Consider the following 24,296-nt stretch of genomic DNA (forward strand, 5'->3'; position numbering starts at 1 on the left):
TCTGGCGCCTTACTTTTTAAAATTAACTCGATGCTCTTTGTGTAATAGATTTCTTCTAGATTGATACAGGACAAAATATCTCTGACTCTGTGTGAGCATGAAGGAGGGGCAGAATACGAGCCAGCAGAGAGCTGAAGGCCAAACACTGACTTCTGCTTTCTGCAAATCTCAGTTGGAGAAATGCCAATCATGTCAGTCAAAAGGTTTCTGAGATAGTTTGAAAGAGAGACATTGAAAACCAAAGAAAGACATGGTACACATGATAGACTAAACCAGCTGCACTGTAACTTTAGGTTCTACATCAGGGTACATTTGGGTTTTGGACATGTGGATACAACGGAGTGTCGGGTAACCATGGGAAAAGAGTGCGTCTGATCAAGGATTGAGTTCCAGAGTTATTTTAAAAGTAAAGTCAGGACCCACCATTAAAGGCCGGTCAATTTTAAAACACTTTCATAAAGTTTGATATAACACCTTTTGTTGTTGGGTTGAAAGAAAAATTGTGACTCACTTGCAAAAATATTTTAAAGTTTGGGTTGGAAATATTAAAGAATGATCAAAGTAGGATTGTCACCAGGATTTCAAACTTTGATACGATTCTAGTGAAAACAAAATAAAAAAAGGGACGCTTGATAAAAATGAGTAATTTCCTGTTTTTAATTTCCCTCCTTCACACAGCGCTGGTACAGAAAAAGTAACACAGCAGCTCATTTGGCATCCTGTTAATAGTAATGTAAGGCTTAATCCATATTAAAATCTTCCCTCTTCGTCTTCACTCATCATCCAGGAGAAGTGTGAGCTGGTGTCTGAGTCTGCAGAGGATCTGCCCTTCGTCTGTGTTTCTGTTGTTATTATTCTGCTGTTTGGGACGTTTCTGGACGTCCATCACTGGGCAGCGGTCAGGAGCTCAGGATGAAGCGTGACTTCGGCCTATAAAAACTAAACCCTGTACGAGGGATGCACGATATTATCGGCATGTTATCGATATCTGCTGATTATGGCTTGACAATGAGATATCGGCATCGGCAGATATGTCATTTTTCTGCAGATATTTTCCGCCGATAAAACGACAAATATTACAGTTTGATTTGAAAGAAAATGTTACATACAAATAAATATGGAATTTGTTCTTAACCTAAGTTTAAGTATTTTTCTTACATTGCCAATGAATGTGTACATTTTAAAAAGCACTATTGTGTTATTTCTGCATCTGCCAGTGGGCCACTACAATAAGAGTAGGCATGATATCAACTCCACAGGGGAGACTTGATGTTCTTTGCAATTAGCTGGAAAAAAGCACGTGCCCATATATCGGTATCAAAATCGGCAAAAAGGGTTGGAACATATCAGCATATCGGGAAGCAGTAAAAAATCCAATAACATGCATCCCTACCCTGTACCTTCCTGCAGAGTTGTACGGACGTGAAGGTGTGAATCAATCAGAAAATAATGTCTTATTTCTCTGTTTCACTGCTTTATTTACATTGACAACACTCGCTCTCTTCACTTCCTGTCTATGTCGCTCGACCACAGCTGCTGGCCGGGGCAGCTAACGGGGCTAAAAGGCAATTAGTTAAAACTGGACACAAGTTACACTTTCTTAAAAAGAAAAGAGTGAAAAATAAAAGCAGATAAAAACCATTGGTTTTTCACTGCAAGGCTGTCTGTGTTAGGGGTCCTATTGGTGCAATGAGTGTTTTAACCTTGAACTGAACAATCAAACACAATATGCAGATCATTAACCCTGGATTGGAGTCATTTTTCTGCCACTAATAACGACTCATTTTTGTGTAACTAATGCTTTACATCCACCAAATTAGCATCAGTACAACAACCACAGCTAAGGCTCTCATAAATTACATATAGACCAAAACATCCCAGCTTCTAATCTGCAGAGGATATCTGCTTTACTGTAGGGCTACTATAAATCTTTGTTTCTGAACTGAATGCAGTGTGGCGAGTTTTTTAGTCTGTTGTTGGCGAGGTAAAAGGATCATTTTGCTTCCAAACTGTCCCAAGCAGAAGAGGAGGAGAGTTCTAGGATTTCTTTTATTTTCACTTTGGGACGATGATTGTGTCTGTGATAGTCCCATTGATCCGTTTGTTTGCCTGACCACTGTCCGGCCTGTGTGACTGTTAATTTAAAAAAATAGCTCCGGGGCCGCGTTTGTGCTCACAACCCCTCGCTTCATGCTCATTACTCGGGACATACTGGAGAGGGTTAAAGGAAACCAGGGACACAATTTCAGGAAGTTTTCTTTGGCCCCGCAGAAAGCCAGAGGAGATTTTTTCAGATCCATTTTTAGCAGCGTCCGTGGGTTTGGGGGGAGCGGAGGGGACAAGGAGTGCCTGGGTGAAACCGCAACATGTGTGTTATTGCTTCTTTGCTGGATAAGGTCTGGGTTTTACTGTAAGCGTGCAGGAAGAGGTCTGTGCTGTGCAGCTAACAGGTGCAAGCTAACTCACTAAGAAAAGGCCTCAGTGTTTTACAATTACATTTTGAAAATTAAAAAATACACATACCTGAAGCTTCTATTTGGAGCCTGATGAATTGCAGTCGACATACATGACACTCATTGTGACTGAACAGCATCACCTGAGTTATACTGTAACATCATTGTATTGGCTAAAATCTCAAAAATAGAAGCTAGCAACATCAACTAAGACGTTATTTGCTCGGTACTACCTAGCAAGACAGCTATGGTTAGACAGCTAGCTGTAACTTAGCTATGCTGCTTGGATCTTGCATTGGTTGTTTCATAATGTTAGCTGATTAAATTATAAGCCATGGTAGCTAAATACGAATTGTCCAGTGAGCATCTAAAGTAATAATAAATGTCTGTTAAGTCTCTATCTGTTGCAGAATGGGGTAACACAATGGTGACTGAGCCTATGGCCCACTGATGAAAGCCTTTGCATTTGCAGTATATAGTATTATTATGGGCTGGGTGTCAAGCGGCCCAGTTAGTGACGCGTTTTCCATCAGCCAGCAGTGGTTGGTCTGCCAGAGAGGGTAGGCGATGCTAAGCGGTTGCGAGCAAACAGTAATCTACTATGGCTGAATAAACAAAGAAAAGATCGATGACTACAGATACAACTTCAAAAAAATGTGAGAATCCAAAGAAAAAGAAACAAACTCGACGCTCAGATGAAGCAAACAGTCTAAGGAGGAAAGCGACCATCAGCCAGGAAAATCAACCGGAGCCAACCGTGGATGTCTGGTTAAATTGGGAAGTGCATTTCTGCAATTAGCGTTTATCACCAAAGGTGCTGCCAAAGAGAACGCTACTAAAATTTGAGATTAGACCTTTAAGTCAGCTGACGAAACCACACAAAGGTCCATTTGGACAGAAAGGCATCAATAGATAAAACTTTTGACTCTCTGTTGTGGTGTGGTTTCCAAATAAAGTCCTGACCAAAGCTGTGGGGTGTGAAAGCACCCAAAGCAAGGGACCAAGCATAACGACAGATCCTTTCCATGTTCCTGGGGGAAACAATGTACCAACTCTTTTACATGGAAATGACTCCAGGGGTTGTTTGATGCGTTCGAGAAAGTTGGCTCACACATTGGCAATACAAAACTTATATAAAGACTCTGTGAAGCAAATTACATGTACAAAAAACTACATTTTGGTTCTATAAATTATCATGTGTAGTTCTCTCAATTTGAATGTGTTGGTGGAGTTGTGATGTCACTTAAAACTGTCCTTATGTAAGACTTGATTGAAGACTTTCTTGATTCATCTAAGGAGAAATCCTTCCCTTTAATCCCAACTGCTTCCCAACACTACCACAGACAGTTAGATAGATAGATAGATAGATAGATAGTACTGCCTTAACTGTCTCTCTCTTTCTCTCTCTCTTCTCCAGGGACCTGAGGAATAATTTGATAAGTACAGTGGAGCCCGGGGCCTTCCGTGGTCTGCTGGCTCTGAGGAGACTGTGAGTATGATAAAGCCTTGTAATAGCCTTCTCCAGGGGGAAACAGGGAAACGTCCTCTTACAGACAACGAGAGGGAGTGTCGAAAGTAATGAGTGAAGAGACGACTGAAATGTTTAACTGAGGCAAAAGTGCAGAAACGATTACTTCCCTGTTTTTTCTTCGGTTCTTTGTGCAGGGAATACTAAGTGAGGGTGTTTTTAAGCGACATGTTAATATAGACGCATTCACAGGCAGAGCTGCCAGATTTGACCACAGTCTGCAGGATTTGGGCACAACAGCAGCAAGTGTAAAGAAAAGGGAAAGCATTTGTCATACACTTTCTCCACTGAGGTTTGGAGGTTCAGAACGACTGATCTTCTGCCAGCGAGTACGTTAAAGCAAGACGATGTAACCTTTGCAAAGGCACATTGGATTTCCTCCCATTTCCCATCTTTCTTGAGTCACTTGCTTGCGATTTGACTGTGCTTAATCTTGTTTCACATTTGGGTGAACTACAAAGTAAGCAAAGTGATGCAAAAGTCTCTAAGTTACAGAGTAGAATCTAGTCACCACAGGAAGACTCTTAATTCTCCCGATTCACATGGCGGCCATCTGCTCAAGGTGGGAATCTCAAACTGGTATTTTTTAGGTATGCAGATCATTCCACCGCTTCTGTATAAACCTTTAGATCAGTGGTTCCCAACCTGGGGTCCGGGCCCCCCTTAGGGGCGCACCAAAGATCGCTGGGGTTGTGTGAGGCTTTGTCTGCACTGAGATTTTAAGGATTAGATTTGCACATGTTCAATAAAATCATTAAAAAAGCATGTACATGATATTCAAAAGTCTGTTCAACTATTAACAAATATATTTTTCATTCAAATATTGTAGGCTACACCTCTGCAAACTATTGGCTGATTGGTGTAAATCTTTTCCGATAACGATTTAAATTGAATCACTAATGTTTTGGGGTACGTGTGTGCGGGCTGGGGGGGCTCAGCCTTTCTCAGATACAAGCAGGAGGGGCTCCAAGGAAAAAAGGTTGAGAACCACTGCTTTAGACAACACTTAGCATTCAACCACTTCCTAGCTAAGATTACAATTTGATAATGTTACTCAACACAATAGCTGTGTCCCACTTCAGGAGCTGCATCCTTCAAAGGACGTATTTGAAGGCCGATTGCGTCATAGCGGCGGGTCGAAGGCTGTCCCCTTTAGATGCTGTCGGCAAATGTGTCCTTCTTTTCGCTCGCAACCAAAGATCCATCTGGCACATCCTTCGCAGCCTAACTTATCCTGTGATCCATTGTACACCAGTTCAGATGAAATGGCCGACTCTTAAATGGCAGAGGAATTCACTTTCAAATGTAAAAGATTTTGTTTACAACTCAATCGAACAGCTAGAGATACAAATGTTAAAAAAACAAAAGAGGCCTTGAAACTTCAGATTATCTTTAGGGTTAAATTAGGTGACGTTAGTTATGATAGCTAGCTACCTAGTGACAACAGGAACGTTAGGTGACACAACTGTAAGGCCGGGAACAACTGCTGACACAAACAGGAAATCTTCAATAGACCAACACGCCTCATTTCGGTTCGGCTGTAGCCATAGTTCATAGCCCGCGCCCTTCGAAATACGAAGCCCCTGAACTGAGACACAGCTAAAATGAAATAATAATAACTTTATTGATCTCCAAAGGGAAATTCACTTAATTTAAATTTCACTTTAATTTCACTTAGGCATATTCTGAGCTAACGTTAATATTAGCTAGGAAGAGGTTGAGTAATGTTAGCTGTTGTAACTTTGCTTTTTTAACCTAATGAGTTATCAAATAAGTTGTATAACCCTGAACTATGGCCTGGGAATGATCTTCTAGCATTCTGCTGTTACCAATGTTCATGAGTTTATATCAAAACTAAAATGTACACCTTTATGTCGGAACTGATTATAGTAAAGAAAGATTGTTGCCACTTTATTGCGATGAGCTCTTTCAGTCATCGGCTGGCTTACAGACTCACAAATTACAGAACCAGAGGGAAAATACAGTGATACTAAAAGTGTAATAATCATAAGAGATCATATTTAGTGTTGAGCTTAGGCGTGCTACAAATCTTTTTTTTATTTTTTTATCACAGTTTGTAATAATATTATTTGTAGCAGATGAAAAAATGTGGTTTCAGTGTCCCTGTGAGGACTTTGGTAATTTTCTGTATCAGTTATTCATTTTATCTTATTCTAGTGTAACAGTAGAGACGGCTGATGAAATGTAGCCTCACTTAGCATATCTCACCTTACAGATCATTTTAAATTACAAACTAAACCAAGACTGTCTGTAAGTACGGAAGCCCTAAGGAGACATGCATTCATACTTTTTATTTTCTCTGTTTACCTGTGAGATGCAAAAACACGAAACAAACATAGAAACAGGCTTAACTGACCTCATCAGTGTGGGCGATGGCAGCATGGCATGTCCTGCTCTATAACATCACAGTGACCAGCCTGCTGTTCTGTTTTCTAGATCGACAGAAAGTTATCCTGTTATCACGAGAAAAACAGCTTTGTTATCTCGAGATAACGAGATGAATAAGTCGAGATTGCAAGAATACAGAAACTCGTTGTCATGGGAGAACTGAATAAATAAAATGTCTGGATGGTCCGCCTCGGGCTTCCGTACGTCGGGATAAACCCCTCTAAGTGAAGTGAATTGAGCAAAGTTGAGTTTTTTTGCTTCTGAATCAAACTGTTGATTTATTATGGGAAGTTTCTCTCCATTGTTAAAGGTCATGTGGCAGTCTGCACATTAATTGGACAAAGCTTCATCATTTCTTCTGTTTCAAAATACAAACTTTACAAAGTCACACAAAACTTTAAAATGTCTTTAAAAACTTTTTTGATATTTAAACATGCACAAAGCCGTGAATGTGACCATAGAAAAATATAAAATATGGAGGTGTTTTTCTTTATTTTGGTGAACTCTTCCACTCCACCATCCTGTTTTGCTACATATAGGCTTCCCGGTGAGTGACATGATTGCAGCCTGATAGTTAGTGGGTTCTGGGTTGGCAGGGATGCAGGCGGTGAGTTAGCCGTGCTGATTCGGGGCGCGTGTGCGCCAAGCTCGGGGAGCAGCAGAGTGCTAATTTAAGTGCTCCCCAACTGGTGATTACTCGAGTGCTCTGCTTATTTTCCCACAGCTGCTCCAGTAAAGCAGCTCTTTAATTACAGAGAGCGAGGGCACGGAGCCACGGACGCGACAGCGCTCAGCCGCTCGCATACAGAAGCCCGCTGCATTTGCACATGTGTGTATGTGGGAGTGTGCGTGTGCCAGCGATGGTTATATGAGGAGTAAAAGGTTAAAAAAGGTCAGGACAGATATTCCACGGTGTTGAATAGATGAATAAACAGGGCAGTGGTTATTAACATGGCTTTCACAGCTGTTTATATTCAGAGGGCAAGCATGCTCTAAACCAGATACAAACACAGACAGATTGCAGCTGAATCCTTTTTCAACTTCTGTCTCATGTTCTGAGTAAAATATCAGTAAAACCTGATGTTGAATATCTGAAGTGAAGAACGTTTTCTCTCGTTTGACCTTGCAGGGACCTGTCCAACAACAGGATCGGCTGTCTCACCCCTGAAATGTTTCTGGATCTGGGCAGTCTCTCAAAACTGTGAGCAACCCCTAAATTGAAAACATGCATCTGTGCTTGATTTGCAGCGTTTTTACTCCATAGTCAGTCTAATATTGATTTTAAATAAGTAGTGTGACTTGAGGATGACCTGTTTTTTTGTTGTTGTACAAAAACAGGAATTTATCTGGAAACATCTTCTCCACTCTGACCGTGGGACTCTTCACACACCTCGTGGCTCTCAGAGTGCTGTAAGGCAAACACACTAACATGTACATAATATGATTAAAATACAGTGCTAGAAAACATTTAAACCTTGTGTGCCCAAAGAATGGTTCAAAGGCAAAAGTACATCAGTTATATGCTGTTGTCATTGCACCCCAGGCTACATGTCGAAGTGTCCTGGGCAAGACACTGAACCCGGTAGCCAACGGGTGTGAATGTGATAACTGATTGACAGTTGGGCACTTTACGTAGCAGCCTCTGCCATCAGTGTATGAATGTGTGTGTGAATGGGTGAATGTGACATGTAGTGTAAAAGCAGCTTTGAGTGGTTGCAAAGACTAGAAAAGCGCTATATAAGTGCAGTCCATTTACCATTTACCATTTCATTGCAGATATGCTGTCCTCTCTTTGCTGTAAAAGCTCAGGTGTAATGGTTGCTTTGTTCCATGCAAGTGTGTGAACTTAGACAATACATACACCCCCAGAACTGACACACATAATCTAAGTGAAACATTTATGCCATTTGATTAACTACACCTCTGATTTTTCTGTTTTTAGAGGTCAGAATTTGTGCTGTGTCAAACGCCCAGTGGATGAATGAAGTCAGGAGCGGCTGCTTAAATCCAGTAAAACAGCCATAAGCACACAGGTTTTAACCGCTCTCTGGTTCTCCCTCCAGGCACTTCAGCTCTGAGACTTTGTTCTGTGACTGTCAGCTTAAGTGGCTTCTCCTCTGGGCTCGAAGCAACTCTGTGAGGATCAGCAACGACACCGTGTGCGTGTTCCCCACCCACCTTCACGGACTGGAGTTTCGCAACCTACGTGAACAGCAGCTCAGATGTGGTGAGTAACGGTGTGACGTTAGCACGGAGTGGGCAGCAGTGAGTAGTATTTGTTAAGCATTAAACATACTGTATGTAACTGTAAAACAATCGAGGTAAATGAATAAATATGACCTTGAAAATAATGATTCATAATTAGCCAGCTTGCACACGAGCCAGGAAACAATAACTGTAGTTCACTGAAGCTAATTGTAAAGCAACAAAGCAGCAACCATGTCTATTTGACTGTTTGATATCCAGACACTTGTAGAAGGTATAAAAAGTAAGTGATATATTACTTATTACTTCCATATTTTAATAAATAAATAGCAGTTAAAACACGTTCTAAAGAGAGATTAAATACAAGTTTGAAGCAGTTGATATAGCTCTGATGCTATTCTTCCTCTTCAGGGTAAATGAATGAGACGGTTTTTCATGTAAACATAAACAGCAGAATGAGTGTCATAGCATGAAAAACGATATCCGACCCGAAGTCTCCAAATAATGCTCCTCATAATTAGCACTTTTGTTAATTAGTTAATTAATAGACTCCACCTGGCGTCCCAGGTGTGAATGAGTCCTTGAGAAAAGGGCCAGAATGAAAGCCAGCAGGTCTCTGAGCTCTGAAATCTGCTCTCTCACAGACAGTCAGAAGGGAGATGCTCGAAAAGTTCAGTGTCTTTGAGACAACTTATTCTCACAATGTCAATTTAATAAAGAACTATAAAAGAATACAACAAGTAAGTAGTTTTTTCCAGGGGGCTGGAAGGTTATCTAGAGTGTTGAACACAAACAGGCTGCAATTATCAGGAAAAAAACACAGAAGCCGACTTTTATTAATTACAACTCCTTCAGGAATTAAAATAAAATTACCCTTTAAGAGTTGTGTGATTCAATTTGGTGTTAACTTACTGAAAACAAACATGTGAATGTGACCAGGGGTCCGTTTCAGAAAGCGGGTTTAGTGAAACCCCAGGTTTGTTAACCCTGAAATGAGGGAAACCTCGGGTTTGCCGTTTCAGAAAGAGAGGTAACTTTAACTCTGAGTTGGTTACTATGGTAACTGTGTCTGTGAACCTAACCTGGTTGGGAGCAGGTTTTCTTCTCCTCCCTCTAGAATATAAAACCCTCATTCGACTTCCTCATTGATTCAGCCCGTCTCATGCGTGTGTTTGAGCAGCGTTGCGTCTCTGTGCTGCTCTGACCGCTTTGGAAAAGTCTTTTATAATTATGATAAAAAAAATCAAAAGACAAATCTGTGTCAAAGTCATCATTTTTAGATTTTCCACCACCACTGCTGAGAGCACTCAAATAAGACGCCCTAAGTTATTGGAATTTTTTTTGTTTTTTTTAAACTAACACAATTCAGTTTAATCAACATGAATTATAATGTATGTGAAGTCAGCATCATGTTAGGGATAAAGCTAATGCACATTAAAACAGCCACTGAATGATATTTCATTAGTTTAATATTTAAAATATGACTGAAGTGAGGTTCAGCCATGAGTCTGTTCTGCCTGAGCCGCACCTTTGAATGATGTTCTGGTATTTTATTTTTAACTGCTTCCATGTACGTTTTTCTCCCGCTGGATTGCTCCTAAATTAATATACATTTTAGCTTCCGGTCGTGATTAAGTATTAAATAAATAGACCAGTTCAAACTTGCGAATTTTCCACGCCGCTTCTCTCTCTTTTGCAGCTGCAGCCGTGTTACTTTATTTTTCTAAAAACATGTTCGTATTCGCTGAACGTCTGCATGAGGATTTCGAGCTCCACTGGTGTGACGTAGGAGGACCTCTTTTTTTGTACCGTTGTCATGGTGAATCGTGGTATCGGGGCTCCATTAATGCTGGCTTTTTACATTCAGCGTGCACGTACTTAACTCTGGCTGAACCTACTCAGAGTTGATTGAACTAACTCTGATCAGCTGTTCTGAAACCAAAAAGCCAGCGAATTTTAACTCAGAGTAAGTCAAACCACAGTCCGGGGTTAGACTTAGGGTTTGTTGAACCTCCTTTCTGAAACGGACCCCTGCTTTCAATTAAATTTAAAATGTTCCTAATAGAAGAAACCCAAACTGTTGATGTCTTAACTTGATGTTCAAACATTTTAAATCATCAAACCTTTTAACAAATAAATTGCAGTAATCGTTTTCCTTTTTTGTTTTTGAATATTATAAAAGAGAAGATTGCAAAAACTTTATTTCTGAGAAAAATAATCTTGTCCTTTGATATAAAATGTTGATGCTGACTCATCCTGTGTTTGCACTGTATTCTCTTGTGCTGACTATGTGAGCCTGTTTGACTTTTTATGCAAGCAGACCTGATAATGACAAAGAGTCATAAGAATCATCCTCTGGGGTTAAAGAATATCTGTACCGAAATCTTTGTCAATCCATGTAAGGATGTTAAGATATTTCAAAAGACCCTTTTACACTGCCAGTTTAAGGCGGGATTATTAGGCCTCTGTTACGTTGAGTCTTCTCTGTAAAATGCACAGAGGCAGAATGGTGAGGCGAAGTCTTTCCGCCTCTGAGCCGGCATCGGCGGTGGTAACAGAGGCGAAACAGCGTCAGTGTAAACAACAGCGCCGCGTGTGTGTATTTGAAGCATGCGCTGTTTGTTTACATCTTGCACACGTTTTGCTTCACACACTGGAGCGGCTTTACACCAGCGTTGATTGGTCCAATGTAAAATGACAAAGGCTGCATGAAGGCGAAGCTTCGTTACGGCTCTGTGGCAGAACTGCAGTGTAAAAAGGCCTAAAGGATAAGGGAAAGGGAAAAGTCAAAGAATCAACTAATTTTCTTAAATTCATCCTCTGAGGGACATGATTATGTGTAACACATTTCTTTCATATTTCACTTAAAACCAAAAAGGTGGACTCTGTGTTGACACCAGAAGAAAAGCAGCAGCTTGGCTAACAGCCCGCAAACACTGCTGAATTGCATCTGAGTGATTTTTAACATTAGCTAGCTTTATTCAGTGATTTTATTGGTTTAATATCAGGTCTGTTTGTTTAAAGATGAGGAGACCTCTGCAGACAATCAGGCTCCTGTTAAAAAGCCTTGTGAACGAAAAACACAGAGGGTCACCAAAGCATCGTCATGGAGACCATGAATGTGCAAAGTTTCATGGTGATACTGGACAGGGATAGACACTAATATTTTAAAAGCACTGACCTTACACCCCACATTTGTTAGTCAAATATTGGTGGCTTAATTTAAGCGTACAAAGACAATACAGACCTAACACAGCCTTCCTGAAGTATCACAATACAGTAAATAAAAAGACTTTCACAGCAAGAGGCTTTTTTATATTTAGCCTATTTATTTATAGCTGGCTGCTGTATGAGTGTCTACAACACCTGCTGAAGCGGCTCTGCTGCTGGAGCAGTTCGAGAGTCAGAATATACGCTGACATTTGCGGGGAGGAAAGAGCGAGATGTTTGTGAAACTGTAATGATGCACTGGTGAGGCTCACAGTATGGGGATAAGACATATGAACATGTAATATTCAGTGGCCACAGAGAGAACTTTGAGGCCATGGGTCACCAGGCATCATTGATGTTAAACTGTGATGAAATATTTCCATCTGGACTAAAGTCACGGACCAAGAGCTGCAGCTTTTATCTAAAAACAAGAATAGCAACATGTTGTTTTAAGATGTCTAATAGCTCGACTTCTGTAAAGAAATTTATTTAACACAAAACTGCTTGTATCAAGCTGAAGAAGCTCTCATCTGAATTGTTTCATAAATCTGATTGAGCATCTTTGTAATAAAGAAGGAAACGTTTCAGGCAGTAAATCCACATTGAGTCACGATGGACATTCTGCAGAGCTCTGACAAAAACATATCTATTAGATAAGGCCTCCAGAGACTTCTCTGCAAGACACAGTTTAATTTCACTAACATTGTAATTTCAAGTGTTTAGCACAATGAGAACATGATTAAGTAGATGTATTGTGATAATAGGTTTCCCTCTCCACTGTTATCTCTCTACCTGCTGTGAACTGTTTGACAAGCCGAATGTAATAATGACTTAATGCAAAACTGCCAGAGAGGAAGCCCCGGGCTAAAGTCGTCTCATAGTGCGGTCCAGTGCAGTCTTTGGCCTGTGTGCCAGCTGTGTTGAGGGTGCAGAGGCCTGTATAGCTACAGGAAGGAGCCTGTGCTGCAGAAGTTGCTGGTTTCAATCCTCAGATCAGCACTAGAGCTGGCAGGTATTATTCTGAAGTGGCACAGCAGTCTATGGTAGCAGATTGAAGTTGAGCTGGACAGTTTCCTGGTGTCTGAATATGCAACAACCAGTTGGTGGTAGAGTTCAGGTGTGCTCAGCAGAACCTTCACTATAACTACACCTTCAGAATATAGGGGGTCCTTCTTATAAAAAGTGCACAATATGGTGTGTTTCTCCTGCAAACAGCAGAAAGACAAAGGAAAGTCTGAAGAGTCAGAGAGGGACAAGGCAGGAAAGAAGATTGTATAGTATCCATACTGCGTGTGGAGTTAAAGGTCAAAAAACACGTTAAATATACTTACGCAGGGGTATGGCAAATAAAAGGATCATTTTAATATTTCCTACACAGTGTTGCCAACTTGGCGACTTTCTTGCTAAATCTGGCGACTTTCCAAATCCTCTTGGCAACTTTTTTTTTCAAAAGCGACTCGCAACAAATCTAGCGACTTTTTCTGGTGTTATTGGAGACTTTTCTGGTGTTTTGGTGAGCCCCTCCCCCGTCCCAAAGCACTCACAAGCGGTCAGTCTCACAGTAGCCTTGCGCAGCAGTCCCAGCTGCAGTCAGAGTGGAGAGGAGACCCACACCACTCTGCGTCCACACTGCAATGAATCGCACGTGCGCAAAGCCGCTGCTGATCCCGCCCTGGCTTACAGAGCGGGAAGCAAGAGTAAATTATTTTTTACAAATTTGGTGTTCCATTTAACAATACAGGACAAAATCGATATATGTAATATGGGTCTAGACAAAGCATTAGTCATGAAGTTATTTTGAGAAGTGATGGCCTAATTCAGTGGCAAAAAAAAAAGTTCTGAACATATTTAGGGTGTTTTTTACTCACTTTCTGTTTCTCCCACAACATTATTCCTCTCTCCTACAGCGTCCATTACAATAACATGCAAATGGTAAATTATGCAAATTAGGCGATCACGTAATTTAGCGACTTTTAGGGCAGCCAATAGCTACTTTCCTTACTGAGGAGTTGGCAACACTGTTCCTGCATAGATCAATATCAATATTTACCAGGACTTATAATTTCATAATACTGCCAGTTTGAGAACTATTGTGTTAATGACTGAGCTTGGTTAAACAATGTATTATAGTTTTTTAACAATCACTGAAGTTGTCTATCACACATTTTTAAGGCAGTAACCTTTTTTGTAAGTTAAGATAAATAAAACTAATAAATAATAAGAAATAAAGCACATTAAAATCTTTCAGACGCTCTCATGTGGACTGGACGTCAGGAGGGGCTGCAAGCTGAGCTGCAGCTAATGAGGTTAGCTGTCTTCTTAGCTTAGGATTCCCTCAGTGTTCGTTGTTCACAAGTTTTTTACTATGAGCAGAATTATCTCGTAGGTCTCCTCCCCTCCAGATCAAACAGATCCATTTATTAAAACCTGTAAAACACTGAATAAAGTAGCTTGAGCTTCTATGACTCTCTTCGGTGGAGATGACGTCAGGAGGGGCTGCTAGCTGAGCTGCCACTAATAAGGTTAGCTGTCTTTAAAGTTTAGGTTTCATTCATTGTTCACAAGTTTTATACTATGAGCAAAATTATCTTGTAAGTCTCCTCCAAAACAAATAGTTCCACTTATTGAAACCTGTAAAACACAGAATAAAGTAGCTTAAAAATCTCTTTAGGAGGACATGACGAGAGGGGAGAGGGGCTGCTAGCTGAGCTGCTACTAGCTAAACTGCTGCTAGCAATGTTGCTCCATTTTTAGGTTACAAGGTTTTTCCCAGGAGCCTGATTATCTGCAGAGATCTCCTCCTCTTAAAACAAACCAACCGTGGGATTAAAACAAAAACACTGAATAAAGCTTTTTCATGTTAAAAAAAACTCAGATGCGTTTTGGCATTTTTTGAGGGTTGTTAGCCAAGCTGCTGCTAACTTTAGCTTGGCTTGTTTTTCTCTCCAAATGTCAGATGACTAATATCCAGTTAGTACTCTTAATAAAGATAGAAATGTCAAGGGTCTTAAGGTAATGATGACGGACTGAAAACAGGTTCAAAGTAGTCGTCTGGACATGTTCTAATGTTCGGCGTGCAGGCTAAAAACTGCACACTGACTGCCTGTTGATATCTGCTGCATAATGTCTGTTCAATCTATCAATAGAGTAAAAAAGTTTATCATCGTATCAACACATTTCTTATCATGTCTCACTTCAAGACAGTTTATCCCCCAGCTGTATGCACAAACTAGTTTCAAACCAACTTTTAGGACTTCATGAGAGTAAAGGCTAACAGACGAATATAAGATTGTTACAGCACGGTGCCTCTGAGCAGTGAGTGCATCAAACAGAGTTTTTAAGCAGAGCAAAATGGCCTCTTTCACTGACTGAATGCTGTTAAGAGAAATTCAAGAGTCTTTACTTTCTTTCTGTGGGACTGGTTACAGACAGGCAATCTCCCCCTGCCTCCCCTCCTGTCTCCCCTCAGTTGCGCTATCTCCCCGCTCCGTGCTGCGGTCCACAGGGGAATTGTATCTCATATGTGATGGAATCATCCTCCTCTTCTCCTTACATCTGGTTCACGCTGGGGATATTGCTCTGGAATGAGAAAATCATTGGTTAGTGGTGGGGTATGGGGAGTTTGTGTATGTGTGTAGGTGTGAAGTGGAGACACATTATATGAGATGCACTGTATGCATGATGTGACAGCGTCTAATGAGGACAAATGTGTCCCAGTCCACAGTTTGTGTTTGTGCACACAGACAGTCCTGAGACGTCTGCAGCACAGACACTCTGGAGTTATTCACTGTAATCCTAATTGTATGTGTTTTCCATTCACACAGAACAATCCAAAGCAATTACAGGCTAATTCTGTGCAGTCCTCAGACAAAGAGCCATGAGTGGTATCCAGTGGCAGGCCGAGGAGCTGCTCCTTCCCAGCCCTGAAGCCTCCATTATGGGATTACAATGATAACGTTGTGGGCTCTCTGCTCTCGCCATGCTTGGATCCGTCCGCCTCCCTCTCCACAGCACAACTCCATCTTACAATACCTTATTCATTCTCCTGGCAACAGTTTTCAATAGGACGCAGTGTGGTGCTCTAACAAGCACATTTGTTAATCTTCTTTGATGGTTGTTGTTTTCATATGGCTTCACTTTGTAAGAGAGGGTCGTGCAGCCTTGTGCAGCAGCCAGCACCTTGTTAAGGCTGCGTGGAAGGAAAGCTTCTCTGCACCTGATGCTAGCTTCTTGTTATCAAGAAAAATGATGGGCCGGGATGAAAATCTCCCTCTTCCACACTCACACACCATCGAAAATATTAATGCTTCTCCACTGAGATTTTCCCCCGTTGTTTTTATGAAGCCTTGTCACAGAAGATACATCTGTTTCTCTCTGCAGTGGCTCCACTGTGATGGCTAGCAGATGTCTGCACCATACATTCCAGCATTGAGCCCTTGTCCTTATGCTGATACAGGTCGGGTACTGCCTGCAAATGAGGGGGAACGGAGCAGCTTCCTGCCAGGATCAGGTGCTTCCTGTGCTGAGGTCAGGGCAGGCGTCTGTTTGGCTCATCTAGCCTTCTGCTTCTTTAACATTGCTGGGATGAGCGCTGCAGCACAAACACACAAAGTCTGTGTGCGCGATGCACCGCAGGACAAGTGTCTGCTTTCTATAGCAGTATTTACTGCATGATGACAGAGCAGTGCAATAACCTCTTATGGGCATCGTGTCATTAAATTAAGTTTCACATGTCTTTTAGCCTGCGGTGTGCCTCTAATAATTTAATGATATAAAAATATCATGAAATAAAACTCAACATAGTCTGACATGAGGGTCTTTGAAGTTCAGTCACACACATCTTTTAACATCAGACAGAGATAATGAACACAGGAGCATCAGGAGGGTGAGGATGTCTGCGCGTCTTATTTTCAAAACACTTTTCTTATGGATTCAAATCTAAATTGAAAAATTGAACCTTTTACTGTTAAGGGAATAAACCCCTCAGCAGAGACTCATCCATCACTTATAGGTTTGTATCCAAACCATTCATCACTTTTACAAAATCATGACGTTTACCATAACACCACGTTACTGCCAACAGGTGCAGAGAAGTGTGGAAGCTGGCAGGATTGTGTAAATACTTCAATATTATATTATTAATAACTTAATAGATTTAAAAGAAATTAATGGAATTAATTTGAATTTAAACTATGACGCTGTCTTAGCTGCAGTCCCAGTCAATTAAAGAAAGAGCTCAGAGTTTGGACATAAAGGTAAACCATGAGGAAGTGGCAAAGCAGGAAACAAATACAGATCAGAGAATATATGGCTAAACATTTAGGTAAACCAAATGAAAGAAACTAAAAGCCTTTTTTGGTGATGCCAAATTTAATTAACAATCGATCAGTTAAAGACAGAATAGATCAAAGATTTATTACTCGGCTGATTCAGAGATGAAATCCTAAAGTTTGAGAAGTAATGCCCCAAAAGACAGTTGTCCTGTTCTTCTTGACAAACCGTTGCAGTCAGTGTTAACCGTTCTAAACACATTACAAGTGCTGGTGCTGTTTCACAATAAAAGCCTCATAATAACTACCATTAATTAGTTTAGTAGCATCTTTCACATAAGAAATGCAGCCTTAAGTGGTTTACAATGAGAACAATGCATGCTCTGAGTAGGCAGGATTTACATAAAAACAGAGATAGGGTGCTTTGGTAATAATAAGAGGGAAAGAAAAACACTTGATAAATGCAGCAGAAAAAGAATAAAAAAAGATTAAACTAGACACATGGAATGCATAACATAAGGAAAATCAAACCCACTGAACATTAATAAAAAGGAAGGAAAGAATTTACACATGAGATGCATAAATTCCAACAAGTGCAACATGTGCAGGTAATTGTACATGTTTAATGTGCAGCTTTCACCGTGGGATGTTCCATCAGCATGACGCAGTTCAGCTCTGATTGACGGTGACGATGACGATGATCTTTTTCCTCTTAATCCTTTTTTATTTCTGCCGTGTTTAAAGCCGAATCCACCGTTGACAATTGAAAAAGAATCTATTAATATTTTTATGAACAGTTTTAAACATTTTAAGGATTGTTTTAACAAAGTAGATAACATTGTGAGGGTCTTTAACAATGACAGTATATTAAATCACCGTATCTTTAGTGTTGCCAAAATCCCCCCGGAGCGATCTGCCATCTTCCCCATTTGTCTCCAGAGAGTGTGCAGTAGAGATTGGCTGGTGGAGCCGCGGTATTGACGTCCCGCCCCTTCCTCTACCCAAAACACACCTTTACCTTGTGTCCTTGCTGTGTTGCCATATTCACGCTGATGTGTGGTTTGTGTTATCTTTGCTGGTTGAGCGTTAGATAGGTTAGCATTAAATCCTAGCATGCAGCAAATGAGGCACTTCCTTTCTACTTTCAGTTTTCACCATTGGAGCTAACTGCATATACACACACTGTGTCATAACAGCGTAAAAGTATCCAACTTTGCCGTCACATTCAGAAAGGACACAGTGACAGCAGCGTAAACAGAGTCCGCTTCATCATTACTTTCTACCTGGTTTGCTGCTTCCTGTTTGGTGCTGTGGAGAGCGCTCTTATTGGCTGTTTACAGCGTTAATATCATCTGTTGTTCTTGTCATTAAACGTCATTATTTGCATGAGCAAAGGGATCCCCTTACACCAAACAGTGGAGATACCAGGGGTTAGCCAGAACTGCAGCAGGTTTCCCTGGATTTTATTCCTACGTTGGGACATGATCTGTGACAGTGGCGTCTCTTAAAGGGTTTATTCGAGCATTAGCTGCATCCGTACAAAGCCAGGGTGCATCAATGTTTATTCTGTAGCCACACTGCTAACATACTCTCATACACACACAAGCAGGCATGTCATCACGCCTCTCCCTCTCCTTCTCTTACACTCACTCACACACACAACCATTAATAGCGTTTTTCTCTGGCAGAGTCCGGCGGGTGAAGGCAAGCAGCCACACTCTGATCCTTGGCTCAAAGCGTCGTTTCAACAGTATCAGCACCAGCCAAGTCAACAGTGAATGGCCCCCATGCTGTGTGTTACCCGCAGGAGATAACGAAGCTACTGTTGTTGAAGACGATCACAGAGTGTTAACACTCTAACAGGGTCAGCTCCAGTAATTACACACAGATGTCATCATAGTAAATCCGACATTAGTGACACATTTTTAATGTTTCTCTGGAAAGCACGGCACTTTGCATCATGAATAACTAACGTAGAAAATTGAGGTCGAAGCTCTGCATGAGTTAAAAGCTGTGATTGTTCAGTGGGTTTTCATAAACAGTCGTGCAAACTACTGTTATCTGCTCAAGGAAAATGTTAAAGCCACAGGAAACCCAGCTTAACACTAGCCTTCTAGCTATGTGACATAGGGTCTTACTTACTTCAAATTAAGCATCTGACAAGGGTTAGAAAGTAGTTCAATACAAATTGTAAATATTTTCATTTAAGTTTCTTCAAAGATTCCTGATGTTGGGCGCAGTTGAGCTCAGATATTTATTATGTCATTAATTACGGGGTCCAATCATATGAGAAGTCACACTGCAGCAGTTCAGCTGTTTACATCCAACGTTAGCGTTGTTTGCAGGCTGATACAGACACAGGTGATCAGGGGCGGCCTTGGTGCTGAGTGTCGACCACGGTCATATATTTTCAGTTGCAGGGGTTTAGTGCGACTCCTTGCTGAAAGGAGTTAAGCTCCTGGATAGCACCATTCAACATTACACAGCCATCATTTAGCATTGCATTTAAAGCTTTGAAAGCAAATAGGAGCTCTCTCAGCTAATGTGGCATTTATAAGCTAAGAGCTGCTAATATTCACATGGCTTCTGCTGCCTCCTCTGCTCCTGACTCGAATGAGTCATACATATAAAGCTGCACAACACTGATTGTCAGATGGGCCGTTGTTGTGTTGCAGCCAGAGAGAGGTGTCAATCAAAACGTGATCTGCCACGCCTCCACAGTGTTGAGAAATGAGTCAAATTGAGTCGAGTCAAATCTGCAAAATGAGCTGTTTTAAACAAAGTTCTCTAACAGTTATGGACGTGTATATTTACTCAGAGTTTAGTAGATGTTTAATGAGACTCAACATCGATACCACAAATGCATTTTTACTATTTCAAGCCATATATCCGCTGTGGGCTCCATACATTCATCCACAACACTTGACATGGATCTTGCAGTGCTGTTTTCCAAACCAGTGCGTGCGGCAATAAAAGACTTTATGACCCATGTATGGAATTGCCTGTCAGCAGCAACATCCGCAACCGATTGGAATACAAGCGAAGGCAAAGCGCCTGCTTACGCTGCTCTTTGGAGCATGTCCAAGGAAATGTCTTGTATGAACATAAACGCTCCGAAAGGAATTCCCAAAGTGGAACAGCGAGCTGGCAAGACCGATCTAATCCTGGATACAAAAGAAGCGAACATTCCCGGTCCATGCTCGCCAACACCGATACATCTCCACGGGTTCATCATGATTACAGACATTACATTATCTTACATATCCTGTATCTGCAGTACGATTAGATCAATCAGGTCCGGAGGGATTTTCTCTACAAATCAAACCCGCTCCCATATCTGGCACTGGACTAAACACTCTCCCTGTCTTATAATCTCATCCTTATCTTTGCCTTATTCTCCGTCAGAGAGGCTGGAGGACGGAGCAGCTGCTAGGTGAGTAATCCTATCACTGCTGCCGCCTCCATTGTGAACATGTAAGGAGTCAAGGAGAGTCCAGGCGAGCGCTCAAGGCTGCTCTCCGTTATCAGCTGCTGTTCATCTCACACGGCAACAGCAACAACATGTGGGCACGGCGGGGGAGGGGGTGACCTTGACAAACTGTGTGTGTGTTTGTGTGTGTTTGCAGTATTTTGCACATGTGTTTGTGGTGGTTTATGCAGGTTAATATGAGTCTGATTCATGCACACAATTCTCCTGCTTATCTCCTGATTTGATGCTATTGCAACACTTCGACACAATTCCTAAACAAAGTGGTTTGATATTCAGATTGATTGCAATATTTTATTTCTTTGTTTTAACACTAGACTATGGGGAAAAGGCTAATCACGCACATCTAGATACCAAATATCATGAGTCATATTCAAATATAAACAGTGCACATCACATCGCATTCAGTTCGTCTACTGAGTTAAATATAGCAAGTGTCGCTGCACAATATGTGGGAGCTGCGCAACAACACTTAAGCACTAATGGTGTCTATTTTAAGGCTGATTTCTGTCATTCAAAGAAAAAGATTCTGGTAAACATTAAATAAAGTGGTTTCTTGCTTGCTTTTAGGTTAGGATTCCTTTAGTGTTAATGGGTTACGAGGTTTTTATAAGAGCCAAATTATCCACAGAGATCTCCTCCTCTCTGTGACAAACAGGCGTGATTATTAAAACATGTAAAAACACTGAAAAAGCTGTTTGGGGTTAAAATCAGTGTTTCTCCAATGTGCTTTGGCGAGTCACGGTGATGTGATTTCAAACAGGTACACTGCTTTACGGGATCTCTGATGATATTTCAATATTTATATCACAGAACGTGATGGAGGCGTTTGTCCTGTCGTCTTGCTGCTTTGTCTCTGAACTTATGAGACATGCTGGTTCTGCTGGTGGGAAGGAAGGACAAGAGTCCATTCATGATTAAAAGCTCTCTTCACGTCTCTTCATAGAGAGAGAGAAAGTCTTGTCAAATTACTTTTTTTGCTCGCTTATTTCACTGAATCCATTTTCTCCCACCTCTGATCTTACCTGACAAAAAAGTAAAACCTCTTGTCTGCATCTTTGTCTTTCAAGGATGGAAGAATGACCTCTCGCTCTCCTCTTCCTCTAGACGGGGGAGGGGAAGGTTAACAAGCTGACCTTCCTGTTTTATTCTCTCCTCATCCTCCAGATGGACCTCTGGAGATGCCCCTCTTCCAGCTCATCCCCTCCCAGAGACAGCTGGTGTTTCGAGGAGACCGTCTCCCCCTGCAGTGCACCGCCTCCTACCTGGACCACTCGGTGGAGCTGAAGTGGCGCCACAATGGCCACGTCGTGACCACGCAGGAGGAGCAGGGCGTCTACGTGGAGGAAACCCTGCTGCACGACTGCTGCCTGCTCACCAGGTACACACAGAGGAGGGAGGAGGAGGAGGAGGGAGGGAGCGGAGAGCTGATTGGCTGTTGAGTGGCCTGTTGCACTTACACATGCACACACCTCAGAGATGTCTACTCAAGCAGGTGAAGTCAAAATACACATGCAGATAAGCTGCTACATCAACAGACTGTTCATGTTATAAAGAGGAACGTGCTACATGATTAGCCCTTTTAACACTGGCAGTTATAGGAATTGCAGATATCAATAATGTTCGCTCGTCAACGTATCCATAATGTCAACTTTTAAACCATTCAAGTTACAATCATGGTAGATATCTAACATTACAGATATCATGGTTTTCTTGATATCTAAACTTCAATTCTGACTTATCAAGATTCAATTATTCATAATATCTGCTTGGAACTGTAGCTGATAAGTTATCCAGAGATGCATTTCAGATACCTGCAACACAACTAATGAACATTGGAAACGTATGAGTGAATATCAGTTTGGGAAATTTACTATTTTACAATGTTACAGTTTCATTCAGCAGACACTTTTGTCCAAAGCGATGTACATCTGAGAGTCAGTTACTGCCAACAGCTTCAAGTGCGATCGGACACTGGTGCTGACAGGCAGAGCACAGAGGCAAATCACAGCATCAAGTTACATCCTCATTGTCATCATCATCAATAGCATCAATATCATTAAGGTCAGAGGTTTTCATAAAGAGCTGGGTCTTCAGCTTCTTCTTAAAGGTGACTGAGGAGAAGAGTCTAGTTAGAGACTTAGGGCCCTGTTGTGATGGGAGCACCAGGCGCCTTTCATTGGCAGAGCGTAGTGGGTGGGACGGAGTGTAGACCTGGATGAGGGCGTTCAGGTAGGCAGGAGCCGTTTTTGTTGCTGTTTTGTAAGCGAGCGACGACTGGGTTTGAATTTGATGCGAGCGACGACTGGGAGCCAGTGGAGGGATATGAGCAGTGGAGGGATATGAGCAGTGGAGTTGCCGTTTTGGGTTGATTGAAGACCAGTCGCGCTGCTGCGTTCTGGATCATCTGCAGAGGTTTGAATGTTCATGCAGGAAGGCCTGCCAGTAGGGAGTTGCAGTAGTCAATGTGTGATATCACGAAAGCCTGTACCAGCAGGTGTGTTGCATGCTCTGACAGGTAGGGTCTGATCTTCCTGATGCTGTACAGGGCAAATCGACATGTCCGAGCAATCGAGGCCACATGAACCTTAAAGGTTAGCTGGTCGTCAGACACCTAGGTTCCGGACAGACTTAAACCATCAACGATGGTTTGTTGATATGTCAGACATTCAGTTAGATATCTACTGTATAATTATAACATGTAATGTTCTATAAGACAAAATATATTTGTAACATGTCAAAAATATTTTACATTTACCTTAAATTAACATTTTACAAGTCAAAAAGGACAATCACTACCGTCCACACTACTGATGAAAAGATAAAAGGCCTGGCCATGCACAAACACGTGTGATTACAAAGCATGTAAAACATGTTCCTTCACACAGACGCCCCCCTCTCTGTCTCTCACTCAGCCTGAGAGCTGTGATTTACCTTTTGTTATCGCTGCCCTTGATTCGGATGTGAGAGGACAGGGCAGAATTGTCTTGGCAGCGTGCCGAACCCTCAAAGCAATCTGCGGCGCGTCTCCAGAGGTCGGCCGTCCAGCCGCTCCCCCAGCGTCCGCTGATCACACTCTTAAGAGGAACAGATGCTGAATCATAATTGTGGTGATAAAGAGGGCCGGCAGAGCGCTTTCACACACTTTTACAGAAGACGTTTCTGCGCGCCTCGTCCTCTTCCTGTCTTTATTTTCTTGCTGTGTGCGTATTTGACGTAATGCTGTGGCAGCTGGGCTCAGATGCAGGAGCACGCTGCTGTAGATTACTCTAACTGCTGCCTGCTCTGCCTCGGCCTCTCAAACATAAATATTGATGGAGTGCTGACAGGAGAATGTGTCCCTGTGTCAACAGGCCACGACGCCTCTTGTTGTGCGGTTTATGTGGAAACAAGAATGCCAGTTACTTTTCCGCTCTGTTTCAGGGAGGCTTCAGCATTCCCCTGACTGCAAACGCCACAAATAGTCAATATTTTTTCTTTTCATTATGCACCGGCTCTCTGTTTGACATTCTCACTGATCCCTGTGGTGGATGCACTGACTTGAATAATTGGATTACAGGCTGCGAGATAACTTTCAGAGAGTCCTCAGTGTCTCAGCAGTGTTCCAGGTGAAGTTTGTTTTCATACAGGTATTCATCAATAGTGATCACAACAATGCAGAACTTATTCACTTCTCCTTGTGTTCAGTGGTAGAGACTCAAATACTCTAGTTACTAATGTACATGTACATCTCA

The 24,296-nt window shown here is 41.7% G+C and overlaps 1 protein-coding gene across 1 annotated transcript in view; it reads left to right on the top strand.

Annotated features, from left to right (window-relative positions):
- Positions 1 to 24,296, top strand: part of LOC138588487 (adhesion G protein-coupled receptor A3) — a 207,760-nt gene that overhangs the window by 40,259 nt on the left and 143,205 nt on the right. Inside the window, exons 3-7 of the mRNA XM_069658635.1 lie at positions 3,871 to 3,942; positions 7,520 to 7,591; positions 7,729 to 7,800; positions 8,454 to 8,617; positions 21,730 to 21,943. Coding sequence (XP_069514736.1) covers positions 3,871 to 3,942; positions 7,520 to 7,591; positions 7,729 to 7,800; positions 8,454 to 8,617; positions 21,730 to 21,943 — 594 coding nt within the window. The remainder of the gene's footprint in view (positions 1 to 3,870; positions 3,943 to 7,519; positions 7,592 to 7,728; positions 7,801 to 8,453; positions 8,618 to 21,729; positions 21,944 to 24,296) is intronic.

The sequence above is a fragment of the Semicossyphus pulcher genome, unplaced genomic scaffold (assembly GCF_022749685.1).
Source record: "Semicossyphus pulcher isolate SPU_LCO1_2020_fin unplaced genomic scaffold, fSemPul1.0.p SCAF_12, whole genome shotgun sequence".
In the NCBI taxonomy this organism is placed as follows: domain Eukaryota; kingdom Metazoa; phylum Chordata; class Actinopteri; order Labriformes; family Labridae; genus Semicossyphus; species Semicossyphus pulcher.